At 41.8% G+C, this 11,848-nt stretch overlaps 1 protein-coding gene across 3 annotated transcripts; it reads right to left on the reverse strand.

Annotated features, from left to right (window-relative positions):
* Positions 1–52: 52 nt before the first annotated feature.
* On the reverse strand, positions 53–11,518 carry cstf2 (cleavage stimulation factor, 3' pre-RNA, subunit 2). 3 transcript variants are annotated; one of them, XM_041255888.1, is made up of 15 exons: positions 11,426–11,518; positions 10,667–10,745; positions 10,278–10,447; positions 9,551–9,687; positions 9,078–9,197; positions 8,473–8,595; positions 7,859–7,949; positions 7,361–7,423; positions 6,580–6,639; positions 4,526–4,667; positions 4,116–4,309; positions 3,834–3,976; positions 3,027–3,110; positions 2,743–2,887; positions 53–571 (listed from the first exon to the last, which is right to left on the reverse strand). In XM_041255888.1, the coding sequence occupies exons 1-14, from the start codon at positions 11,514–11,516 to the stop codon at positions 2,765–2,767; spliced, it is 1,620 nt and encodes a 539-aa protein (XP_041111822.1). In that variant the 5' UTR covers positions 11,517–11,518; the 3' UTR covers positions 53–571; positions 2,743–2,764. The 3 variants fall into 3 exon arrangements, 2 of the variants coding, with proteins under 2 accessions (XP_041111822.1, XP_041111823.1); XM_041255889.1 differs by lacking the exon at positions 6,580–6,639; XR_005950633.1 differs by lacking the exons at positions 53–571; positions 2,743–2,887 and adding an exon at positions 3,352–3,437.
* Positions 11,519–11,848: the final 330 nt, after the last annotated feature.

Raw genomic sequence — 11,848 nt, forward strand, 5'->3', positions numbered from 1 at the left:
TGCTTATTACCAGTTTACTTTGTTTTCTTAAAGACACAAAGGCAAATCTAGAAGAGATAAAGAAAAAGATTTATTGTGCAACTGTTGGTTTACAAGCAACAAGACATTAAGAATACTGAAACTTCAACGGACGCTCTTCTGAGAGTTCACAGGTGGAATCCCGGATCAGTGGGTTTGAGCAGGGGCGAGACAGACAAGCAAGGCAGATTTCACTGCCAACCTCAGTCTCAAGACCACGAAAGGGAATAGTTGTGGACAAGCTACACTGTTAAGAACAATCTAACCCAGGATCAGTACCAGCATGTAATGTCTACTGAGCCATTATGTGTCTTTACTGTACCCCATTGAGACCTTCTTCTCAGATCGTTTCTGTTGAAGCCTTTAACAGCTGCAAAGAACACTTAATTTGTTTCCGCTAACATTCGATTCCATCCCCAAGCAATACAAACAAAAAATAACACTATAAAAAGTTTTATTGTGGAGTTGGACTCAGACAGCACCCACATGGTCACAAGTTGGGAAGGTGACATGGTTTCCATGGAAACAGTTATATCTGTATGGGACAGGGGTGCTGGAATAAAAAAAAAAAAAGAGAGAGAAAAAAGTTGGCCAATGACAAAGCGAACCAGAAGCATTTGAAAACACATCTCTGACAGTGCTAAAGAGGGAGACTCTCCCTTGACAATACTGGCTTTGTCCAAAAGAATAAAACACTGTAGGTCTTGAGTAACTGGCTTTCGTGCAAACATTTCCTGTATTTACACTGACTTGTAAGCAAACTGTCCCTGAGAAGACAAAGAACTATATTTGAAATTCCAGTAATGCTGTTGGATGTTAAATAACTTATTAAATACGGGACGTGTGTGAGAAACTTTCAGTTTAAAGGAGTTACAGTGGCTCTCAAAAGTATTCACCCCCCTTGGACTTTTCCACATTTTATTGTGTTACAACATGGAATCAAAATTTATTTAATTAGGACTTTTTGCCACTGATCAACACAAAAAAGTCCATAATGTCAAAGTGAAAAATAAAATCTACAAATTGTTCTAAATTAATTACAAATTCAAAACAGAAAATAATTGATTGCATAAGTATTCACCCCCTTTGCTATGACACATCTAAATAAGCCCTGGTGCAAACAATTGTCTTTATAAGTCACATAATTAGTTGAATGGAGTCCACCTGTGTGCAATTAAGGTGTTTCACATGATTTCAGGTTAAACACACCTGTCTCTGGGAGGTCCCACAGTTGGTTAGTACATTTCCTAACAAAAACTACATCATGAAGATGAAGGAACATTAAAAGCAAATCTGGAATAAGGTTCTTCAAAAGCACCAATCAGGGGTAGGATATAAGAACATTTCCAAGGCATTGAATATCCCCCAGAGCACAGTAAAGTCCATTATTAAGAAATGGAGAGAATAAGGCACAACTGTTAATCTGTCTAGAACAGGCAGTCCTCAAAAACTGAGTATCCGGGCGAGAAGGGCACTAGTCAGGGAGGCTAACAAGAGGCTTATGGCAACTCTAAAGGAGTTAGAGTCTTCCACAGCTGAGCTGGGAGACACTGTGCATACGGCAACAATAGCCCGGGTGCTTCACAAAACTGGCCTTTATGGGAGAGTAGCAAAAAGAAAACCATTGTTGAAAAAAACTCACATCAAATCTCGGGGAGACTCTGAGATCAAGTAGAAGAAGATTCTATAGTCTGACGAGACCAAAATAGAGCTTTTTGGCGTCAACGCTAAGCGATATGTTTGGCGCAAGCCTAACACTGCACATCATATGTGAAAAGAGTTGAAAATTGCTGTTCACCAAAGGTCCCCATCCAACTTGACGGAGCTTGAGCAATTTTACAAATGGGCAAAAACTGCAGTGTCCAGATGTGCAAAGCTGGTAGAGACTTATCCAAATAAACTCATGGCTGTAATTGCTGCCAAAGGTGCCTCTGCCAAACATTGACTCAAGGGGGTGAATGCTTATGCAATCAATTATTTTCTGTTTTGTATTTGTAATTAATTTAGAACAATCTGTAGATTTTATTTTTCACTTTGACATTATGGACTTTTTTTGTGTTGATCAGTGGCAAAAACTCCTAATTAAATCAGTTTTGATTCCATGTTGTACCACAATAAAATGTGGAAAAGTCCAAGGGGGGTGAATACTTTTGAGAGCCACTGCAAACTTGGTTGATCTGGTTTTCTGTACTGGAAATAGCTTTCTCTCTCTGTTGTGTCCCCCAGTGTAGAGCCATGTATAAACAGCTTTCCCACAAAACCCAGTGAATGGTCATGGGACCTAATGGGAACTAAATAGTTAATTTAGCACAGAGTAGACAACAAGCAAGAGAAATGGCTGATGTACAGCAATGCATGTAGTGTCTAATATTGTTTACACCACCCAAGTAAAACACTAAACAGTAACACTAAAATAACATTATCAAATGAAGAAACTTTAAAATCTGCGAGGTCTTAATATACAGTATATATATATATATATATATATATATATATATATTATATATATAGCAAACCTACATTATTAATAATAAAACCAATGATTCAGAGTACACTGCAGCAGGCAAATGTACAGCAAGAGCCTTGCAGTGCTTCTAAAAACACTTTTCCTTTTGCAAGACATGCTGCTGGGTGCTCTGCAATTAATTGCCGCCAGTCTTTTGAGATATTTGCTCTTCCTTCAGCATTTAGTTGTTTAAAATGGAACTCCTGGCTGTTCCTCACCTCCCCCCCCTCCCCTCTCTTCTCAGGGGGCTCCTGCTGATTTCTGAATCTGCTCCTTCAGGATGAGGATGCTCTGTCTCTGCTCCGGTGGCAGCATGGCGATTTGCTCGGGGGTCAGCTGGAGGACCTGCATGATCAGGGCAGCCTGGACACATGCATAGGGGACAGGACAGTTAGTCATATGGACTGCTATGGACAATACCTGACAAACCACTTTCACAAGCTCTCTTGTCATTCTAGCACTACAGGGAACTTTCTAGACTAAAATGAACTGAAGGGCTCACCTTCTCATGGTCCTGCGGGGTCACCTGACTCTGGGCAGGGCTGAAACCTCCTGGCTGTGCCCCCACAGGGAGACCGGGCGCTGGCTGCAACACAACAAACACATCAGAGGTGACTTCGAAACCAGAACACTTCTAATGGGGATTGCAACGTTGCTGCTGGCCTGTGTAATGTGTAATCAGTAGTCCCGTCATCTCCAACAGCTTCAGCATGTACTGTGTGGGGATCACTCTTGGTCTCTGTGCTGGATTCTTATTGCCATTGTTTTATTTGTGATCACATTGCTGCCAGAACAGAAATCAGAAGTAGATAACTCAAATAGCCAACCTTGTCAATTTCTTCTCTTGGCAGAGGAAAGTCAATCTGTATTTTTCAAACTGTATTCCTGTTATGCCTTTTCTTCATTCTTGACCCTGACAGGGGTGAAAACTCACTGTACTCAGCCCTGGTTATCAGAAGTATTTTGGTATATTATACACCTGACCTTGAACAATCAGACCCTGAAAATCTATGCACTTATCACAGCAAGCACACTAAGCCTCACCGGAGTCTGTAGGTTTACAGGGGAGGAACATTTTAGTTAACACCTTGGTCCTGATAATTCTGATCCTTTAAATAATATACAGAATTGAGGGTAGTTCTGAAACCCAGGACTGAGTGCAAGACTAATGTGGGTTTCTAACCCTGACTCACCTTGATCCTTGTCAAATGGTACCTTCTCTAATTGATCATTAAATCACCAAGGGTGGCCACTGCAATAAGGAGTAAACTGGAAACGCAGGTTAGAGGAAAGGTAAAGAAATCTCTACCTGTCTGGCAGGCTGAGGCACACTGGCTCCCATATTGTGTGGCCCCGGACCCTGCATTCCACCAGGCATGGGGACCCTGGGTGCAGGGACAGGGCACCTGGGATCAAGACCCCTGGGCTCAACCCCTCTCGGATCCCGGCCTCCTGAAACACATCATGGGTATACTTTATAACTTGGAATTAATAGCAACACAATGGCATTCTTCAGTTACATTCATACTTAAAGGGAAACACTAACGGAATCCTGATCATACTTCTCGATTGCTGCTTCACTGTAACCTACCCCTGGCCTCCATTGGCGGCCCTCGCTGATCCATCATTGGTCCTCTGGGCTCTCCCATCATGCCCCTGGGTTCTCCCATAGGGCCACCCCTCATGTCGTGTGCCATGCGGTTGTCTGGTGGGGGGCCTCGTCCATCGTGGGGGAGGTGCATCGGCGGCCCCTGGTGAGGTGGTGCACCCATGAAGCCCCCCCGGCTGAAACAGCGAGAGAGAGAGAGAGAAGGGGGCAGAGTTAAAACTCGCCAGGTGAAGATCAGCTAATCCTGCTGCGCTCTATAGGTTGCTAAACCAGTCGAGAAGACCAAATAATGCCATGTTATTGAAATAACACAGTCCATGTGGTCTGTGTTGATAGTCTACGATTCTTGGTTTGTGAAATACCCCAAGAATCAGTGCAGACACTCCACCTACCTGGGCTCTACCACCTCCCCTGTAACAGAGAGCAGGGTGCCCCCTCGGGGGTCATTCGGCCCGTCTCCCAGCAAGCCTCGGGGAGGCACAGCTGCCACTGGGGGACCCCCTCTCATGGGGGCCCGGGGGTCTGGCATGGGCACTGTGGGGGGTGGGCAAAACAGACAACAAGAGCACCGTTAGCACTGTCCAGATAAAAATAACAGGACAGCAACTGCAACTGCCCCACGCTAGGTAGGAAAACAGGAGATGATGGGAAGAAGCAATAAAGCGCACACGCACACACATATACAGTTACTAGACATATTAATGAATACCTTTATGTGCAAACACAAGTATCTGTACATATACAACATGATATGTCTGAGTCTGTAACACTGATATTATCATGCAAAATATAAATTATATATAAATGTATGCAATAGTCATCTAGAATACTGTGGCTTTTTCTTCCCCGCATGCTCACAAAAGTCACTATTAACATGGTTTCTTGAAAGAGCAGTAATGTGCTGCGGACTTGTGCATAGTGCTGGTACAGAACAGTCTTACTTTGCAAAACCAATACAAAACCAAGCGTTAGTAATATACATCCCTCACCTTGGTTGGAACTACAAAATGAATCGATATCTTGGTAAAGCAGATACAAATACACCGCCCACTCGATATCGTGGGGGTCACGTCCAACACAAATCCGCTATATATCGAGGGTCGTGATAGATCCATAGAAAAACATATAGGCTAACAAATAAATACTGTACAACCACTCAGTCATTTTATCGGGGGCGTCAGGGTCCAGTATAAATACTCTACGCTACCTGCTTTTTCTCAGTTTTCATATAAATAACAGCACACCGTTTTAACTCGTACCGTGGAGGGTAATTGTTTCTCATCAACTTCATTCTCCAGCACTGGAGGCTTGTTGCTAGGGAGCTGACGTCACTGCCTTGTGGCTTTTGCAAGTCTATTGCTGCCACAAGTGAACACCTTGCTGGCTAAAACAAAAACCGCTTCAGCAAGTAGATATTTAATTTGCTTTGTGTTATTGTGCAATGCGTGTGTATATGATAACAGTACGATATTAATGCTTTGTTTTGAATTGTTTTGTATATTGTTGTTTGTGATGTGCTGGATGAAATAAAACGAACAGTAATTCTACGTACCTATGTATATTGCAGCTAAGTCATACGCAGTTAGACAGTAAAAATGGGGAGCCAACTCCAGGACCGCGATATATCCCAACCCACAGTATAGCGAGCGGCGATATAACGAGGGGTTGGTGTATGTACAAACTTGACAAGTATGTAGACAGAGGCAGACCAGAATCTCCTTATAGGCCCAGTTCTTGGTACAATTTTATAAGGAACTTGAAATCGGCAACTTTTTTGGAGCCGAGAACAATTAAAAAGGTCAAATTAAGTACATTATTAGTTCAAGTAAGGGTTCAATTAAGTAATTGAGCACTCAGTTGGAATGAAAACCAGCAGACACAGGGGTCCACCAGGACCAGGACTGGGAAACCCTGCTCTAAATAACTTGAGGTAACGTCCACCCACCCAGTATAACCAGTAATTCACATGAACATACAACCACTCTGAGATGGAGGGGATTTCCTGCTTTTTATGAAATCACTGCACACTGGTTAAACACGGAAACAATTGTTTAAATAAATAAATAAAATTACATGTATTTCGCCATTAAGGCATGACTTTGGAAAAACTACTTCCTGATTTGAAATTTTCAGCTCAGCTCAGAAAAGTGTACTTAGCCTGGATTTTACTTCTTACTGAGTGTGAAGAAACTGGCATCACCAAAAGAACAAACAGAAAAACACCAACAAACTAAAAACGCAGACCGTCTCCATTAATCCCAACACTCGGTACTAAAATCACAACTTTCTACTGGAATATTCACACCACCTCTGTTCCAGCATTAAACACGAGAATAACCTTTTCACAAGCTTTTGTGTCTGCCTTTGTTCTTAACCTGCTACACAGACACCCCATAATACAACAGCCTAACCCTGCGTGGTCAGAGGTAGGAGTTGCTATGGATACCTTGAGGCCGCTCGATCGGCGCCTGCCCTGCGGGTCCTACAGGCGAGTGCTGAAGACTTCCTGGGTCAGCAGGAAATAAAACACAGGAAACAAGACACAAGCTCAGCTTGTTGCACCCAATAGAAAGTACATCCACAGCTCAGCAGATCAATCAAGCCGAAGCTGAGCTTAGTGAAAAATAAAGACTCACTGCATTAGTTGGGGTTATAGCACCTTGCAGTGGCGAACGGCTGCAAGGTTAAACTAATTAAGATTCAGGACATCATTTTTATATATACTATACATAAAAAATGTGTATATATATATATATATATATATATATATATATATATATATATATATATATATATATATATATATATATATATTTTTTTTTTTAATTACTAAATTGAGTTTTATGCTTTGAACTTAAAGTTTAAAGCTATATACTGTTGCACTAATTAGAGATGCAAAATTGTCCCCATTTAAATCGGTAAGCATACCTACAACTTAGGCCACATATGATAATGCAACAGCCCTCAAGACTGAATTTAGAATTACTTCACAGTTATACAAAGGATAATAATTGGGTTTGCTGCAAGCATTATGGGTTTCCTAAATACTGTCTATCTTGTGGCACCTTGCTAACACATGCAGAACAGAGTGCTTTCTGGGTCAGTAAAACTAGCTTTCAGGCACTTCCATTAGTTATTGCCCCTTCCCTGTCTATTCACTATGACAGTTTTAAAACTGAAAATGGAGATGAACCAAGCATATACTTTACAATAAAGAGCCTCCTTACCTTGCCCTCTGTCCATTGGTACAGGACCTCCTTGAGGAATGCCAACTTGCTGCTGCATGCCACCTATCCAGATCAAACACAGCATTAACAACGGGCACAGCCCCAAAGCATCCAATCAGTCCAGTTATAGTATATTACATAGCCTGCTTATTGTTTGTAACCGGCAAACGCAATTTAGCATTAAATCAAAAGACTAATCTTCCCACGTACATTCAGGCAACTTTGCAAACCAGAACAAATGCACTAGTTCCCTCTGGTGGCCAGACAGATGAATACATTTTTAAATGCTACTTAACTTTTCTTTTGTGGCACACTAGGGTGGTGCACAGTGAAAGCTAAAAGAACCGTTCTATCACATGCCAGCTTGGCCAGTGAGCTTACTTTAAGAAGATTAATGCAGCACCACTGTAATGACTAGACGTGTTTTTAATCAACCATTTCTTTAGACTAGCTTTAGCTTGGTGTTTGAATCTCCGACGGATGCACCTTCTCTCTTACCTGCTGGACCCAGAGGGCCTGGCACCGTCACCCCTCCCAAGATTTGAGCGGGCTGCATCATCTGAGGGGCTCCATTCACATGCATGCCCATCTGAGAAGGAAGAAAGAGCAGAAAAGATTGCAGCAAAAAATACACAGATCACTTACAAACCTGCCAGCATGCTTCCCAGCAACAGCTTTCAAGAAGTTTCCTGGTGCGTGCTGGATGTACTGTTCCCAGAAACAATGTTTCCCGGACTACACCTAGCTTCTACCTTCAGAAAAACTTTTCCACAAATACTCAAACAATCAGATGAGCTTCTTGGAGCATGTACAATAACTTGATTAAAGTGACTATAGAAAGTGTGACTTGCTTGTATGGAGGCAGCCGAGAACCTAAACATTACAAGATCATCCAAGCGCAGAAACATCTATTTGGTGTACTTCACATCTAGAACAAAGTCAGGATTTTTAAAATAGATAATGTATCCATAAGTTCAAAACAAACAAATAAATGAATTCAAATACATTTTAATTAGCCTAAACATTACCTACTTAACGTACATTCTTATGTGTTACATTAAAATAGGTACAATTCTCTTTTCTATCCAGAGATGGGTGCCACTTGTTCTTACCATTTGCTGAGGCTGAGACACTGGAGGGTTGGGCTGGTTGAGAGGCAGGTTCGGAACGGATCCATGACCAGGCTGGCTGTTCGGAATCAGCGGCTGGATGTTTGTGGGCCGGTGAAGCATTTTCTAAAAAAAAAAAAAAAGTGTGTGTTGATCTACCGGCATAGACAGCAAAACAGACTTTAATCAATTAGGATGATTAACCACTTCATTCTTTCCAGTGACAATTTTTTTTTTGTCAAACTGCTTGCTGAAGGTATTACTCTTGTTTTGTATGTCTTGTCTTGTTTTATTGGAAGTCCCAATACTAACAGAGATTGTCTTTCTGGAATCATGTATTCATTCTATCATATTAGATATATAAATAATTCGATTCCAGAAAGTCTTTATCATCTGACATTCCCATTAAAATAAATAAATAAAAATAAAGATATATTATTTTTAAAGGTTTTGCAGGTCGCACACTGCACAGTTTCAGAATTTCTTTCCCCTTTTATTAGTAAATGCATACCCATTAGAGACAGTTTGAGGATGCAGGAGGATAACAGCATATTATTCATCCCCGCTACAGACAGAAGCATGAACACTCTGCCATGGGCGTGCCTTACCAGTGCGATTTCGGGGTCCACAATCCTCATGACCACCTGTGCCTGCAGCAATGCGTACGCGAGCTGGGGGTTCTGGAGAAGCATGTTCCGGGCTTCCTGGGGGCTGTTCTGAACACACAGCTGAGGAGAGAAATAAAAAGCCGGGTAAGTGACTAAAAACGCCCCCAAGTTCTGCGGATTTACTAGAAGATCACGGATAACCGTTCTTTAACATAATCCATCCATCCGTTATCATTAACCACTTAATCCTTTGCAGGGTCGCAGTGAGTCAGAGCCTAACCCAGCAGACACAGGGCTGGACTACACCCTGGACAGGACGACAGTGCGTCGCAGGGTCTTTAACATAATGTCAGATTAAAATTAAAATAGGAAGAAAAAAAAACCCTAAACTTAAAAGAAACGCTTTCCAGTTTCATCAGCATGTGATCATAAGTGAATGGTGAATCTGGTTATTGGTTGGTGGCGATACCTACTTTCATCTGTTTCATCAGCTCAAACATCTGCTCTGGGGGGAGGCTGGCGACAGCGCGGCTGATTGACTCGGGGGCTTCTTCAGAGTTACAGGGCTCTCCATACGGTGACTCAATTACCGGGGCACCAGTGCCCAGACCTGAGACAGACAGCAAAGCAAGGGTTACACTTCAGCTGCTTTACAACGACCTGGATGGATGACAACAACTTGGAATGAATTGACATTTCAGCAATTCAATTCAACTGACCGAGAAAACAATTCATTACAATCTGTAGTAGACTTCAGCCTGAAACAAACAAATTATGCAAAAAAAAAAGGATACAAAAAGGAGGCTAGTATCAAGGTTGGGGTCAGTTACTGTTTTTTAATTCCAATTCTCATTCCCTTTTGATCAATTCCAACATGTCACTGATCAAAACTGCAATTAGCAATACTCTGTTAAAATTGCCTTCTCACAGTGGCAACAAGTCACTGTTAGTCAGGTACACTGGCTTCACATGAAAGCACAACAATTAATGTCTCTAAAACATCAATTCCTTCAAAAGGAATTGGACTTAGAATCAGGGATTTGTTTTAAAAAGGAATCAAAATACAGGAATTGACCCTGTACCCTGGCTAGTATTTTGACCACTTTGAGCGTGTATGATCCCTTGTTGTTTTAAAAAGCAAAGCAGCTTCTGTGATCATCGTTCTCCACGGCAAACGCATGTACGTTACCAGGGACTCACTCTTGAGCTCTTCCTTGTTCTTTTCACTGGCAGCATTGTCCACACGCAGGGCTCGCCCGCTGAATTCTCGTCCGTTCAGGTTGCGCATGGCACTCAGGGCGGTCTCCTGATCCTGGTACTCGCAGAAGCCATACCCCTTGGGCTTGCCAGTTTCCCTGTCATACACTAACCTAGTGGCCAAGCACACAGCAAAAGGAAACATGACAGAACACTCTGTAACCCATAATTAAGAATAAGTGCACAGGAATGTCCGTACCACGTTTCATTACAATTGGATTAATCATTATTAAATTTATGCTTGAAATATGTAAATAAAACTGTTATAAGAAATACATATTTATTAATAATGAGGATGGTTACATTAAAACGTGAATCTATTAATATCCTACCTGAAACTGACCACCAGCCCAACTTCTGAGAAAATATCTTTCAACTGCTCCTCTGTAGCTTCATATGGAATATTACCCACTGCAGAACAGGACATAACAAACGGGTAACTGACTGCTCAACACACACTTCTTGGGCAGCTGGTAACAACTGGGCAGTATTATTTGTTTATTTAGCAGACACCTTTATCCAAGGCGACTTACAGAGACTAGGGTGTTTGAACTATGCATCAGCTGCAGTCACAACAACGTCTCAACCGAAAGACGGAGCACTATGAGGTTAAGTTAAGAGACTTGCTCAGAGTCACATAATGAGTCAGTGGGTGAGCTGGGATTTGAAATCTGGATAATCTGGGAAGCCTTTCTGACCTTCGTGACTGCCATTAACCTTTAATTCCTGACATAATCCGCTCAGTACCTGTTGTATCTATTGTTATACTCATAGCATGAGTAATCGTGTCCTTTTTATATTTGTAGATATATATATATAATATCCTAGATATATCTATATATGACTATATATATATATATAGATATATATTATAGTCATATATCTAACACATCAGTATTAATCAGACAATTCAGTATTGCAGTGTGTGTATGTAGTTTGTTAAAAAACAACCGCACATCCATGGATAAGCACAGCGTGGACTTTCTAGTCAATGCACAACAAAAGAGACGCTGCCTAGCATTATTATTATTAAGCACAGATTGCTCTTCCCAACTTGAAAGGATCCTCCGCTTCTTCGCCGTAATACTTGCCGAACACAGAGCGCAGGGACCGGTCCACGGCGGGATCTCTGTTCGCCGCAGCAGCAGCTGCAGCAGCAACAGCAGCCGCTAAACTCGTCATCTTCAACCCGCTGGCCGACTCTTAACGGAACTGTTTAAACGGAGGACCAAAGCGATTGATTCCGGCCTCGAAAGACGAGTTTACAGCACAGAGCATCGACGTCCTCTCTAGTTCCTGTTTGGAGTTGACAAGTTAGTTTGGGAATCGAATTTCTGTTGTTTTTGTTGTTGTTTTTTAAACGAAAACTAGCAGGCCTTGACGCGCCGACGATTTGATTAAATGATAAATAAATTAAACCATGTGAGTAATAAATAATCTAATTACGTATTCGCTTTCTGTGCATGCTTTTAGCCTTGACACAAACAACAATTTTACGACAGTGGAAACAGGAT

The sequence above is a fragment of the Polyodon spathula genome, chromosome 7 (genome assembly GCF_017654505.1).
Source record: "Polyodon spathula isolate WHYD16114869_AA chromosome 7, ASM1765450v1, whole genome shotgun sequence".
Classification (NCBI taxonomy): Eukaryota; Metazoa; Chordata; class Actinopteri; order Acipenseriformes; family Polyodontidae; genus Polyodon; species Polyodon spathula.

Bases quoted from the DNA above. Each gene is read 5' to 3' on its own strand.
- cstf2 (XM_041255888.1), bottom strand. From the start codon at position 11,516: ATGACGAGTTTAGCGGCTGCTGTTGCTGCTGCAGCTGCTGCTGCGGCG. The intron at 9,688-10,277 runs GTGAGTCCCTGG...TGTCTGTCTCAG, and splicing joins GAACAAGGAAGAGCTCAAGA to GTCTGGGCACTGGTGCCCCG. The intron at 9,198-9,550 runs GTAGGTATCGCC...TTCTCTCCTCAG, and splicing joins AGCTGATGAAACAGATGAAA to CTGTGTGTTCAGAACAGCCC.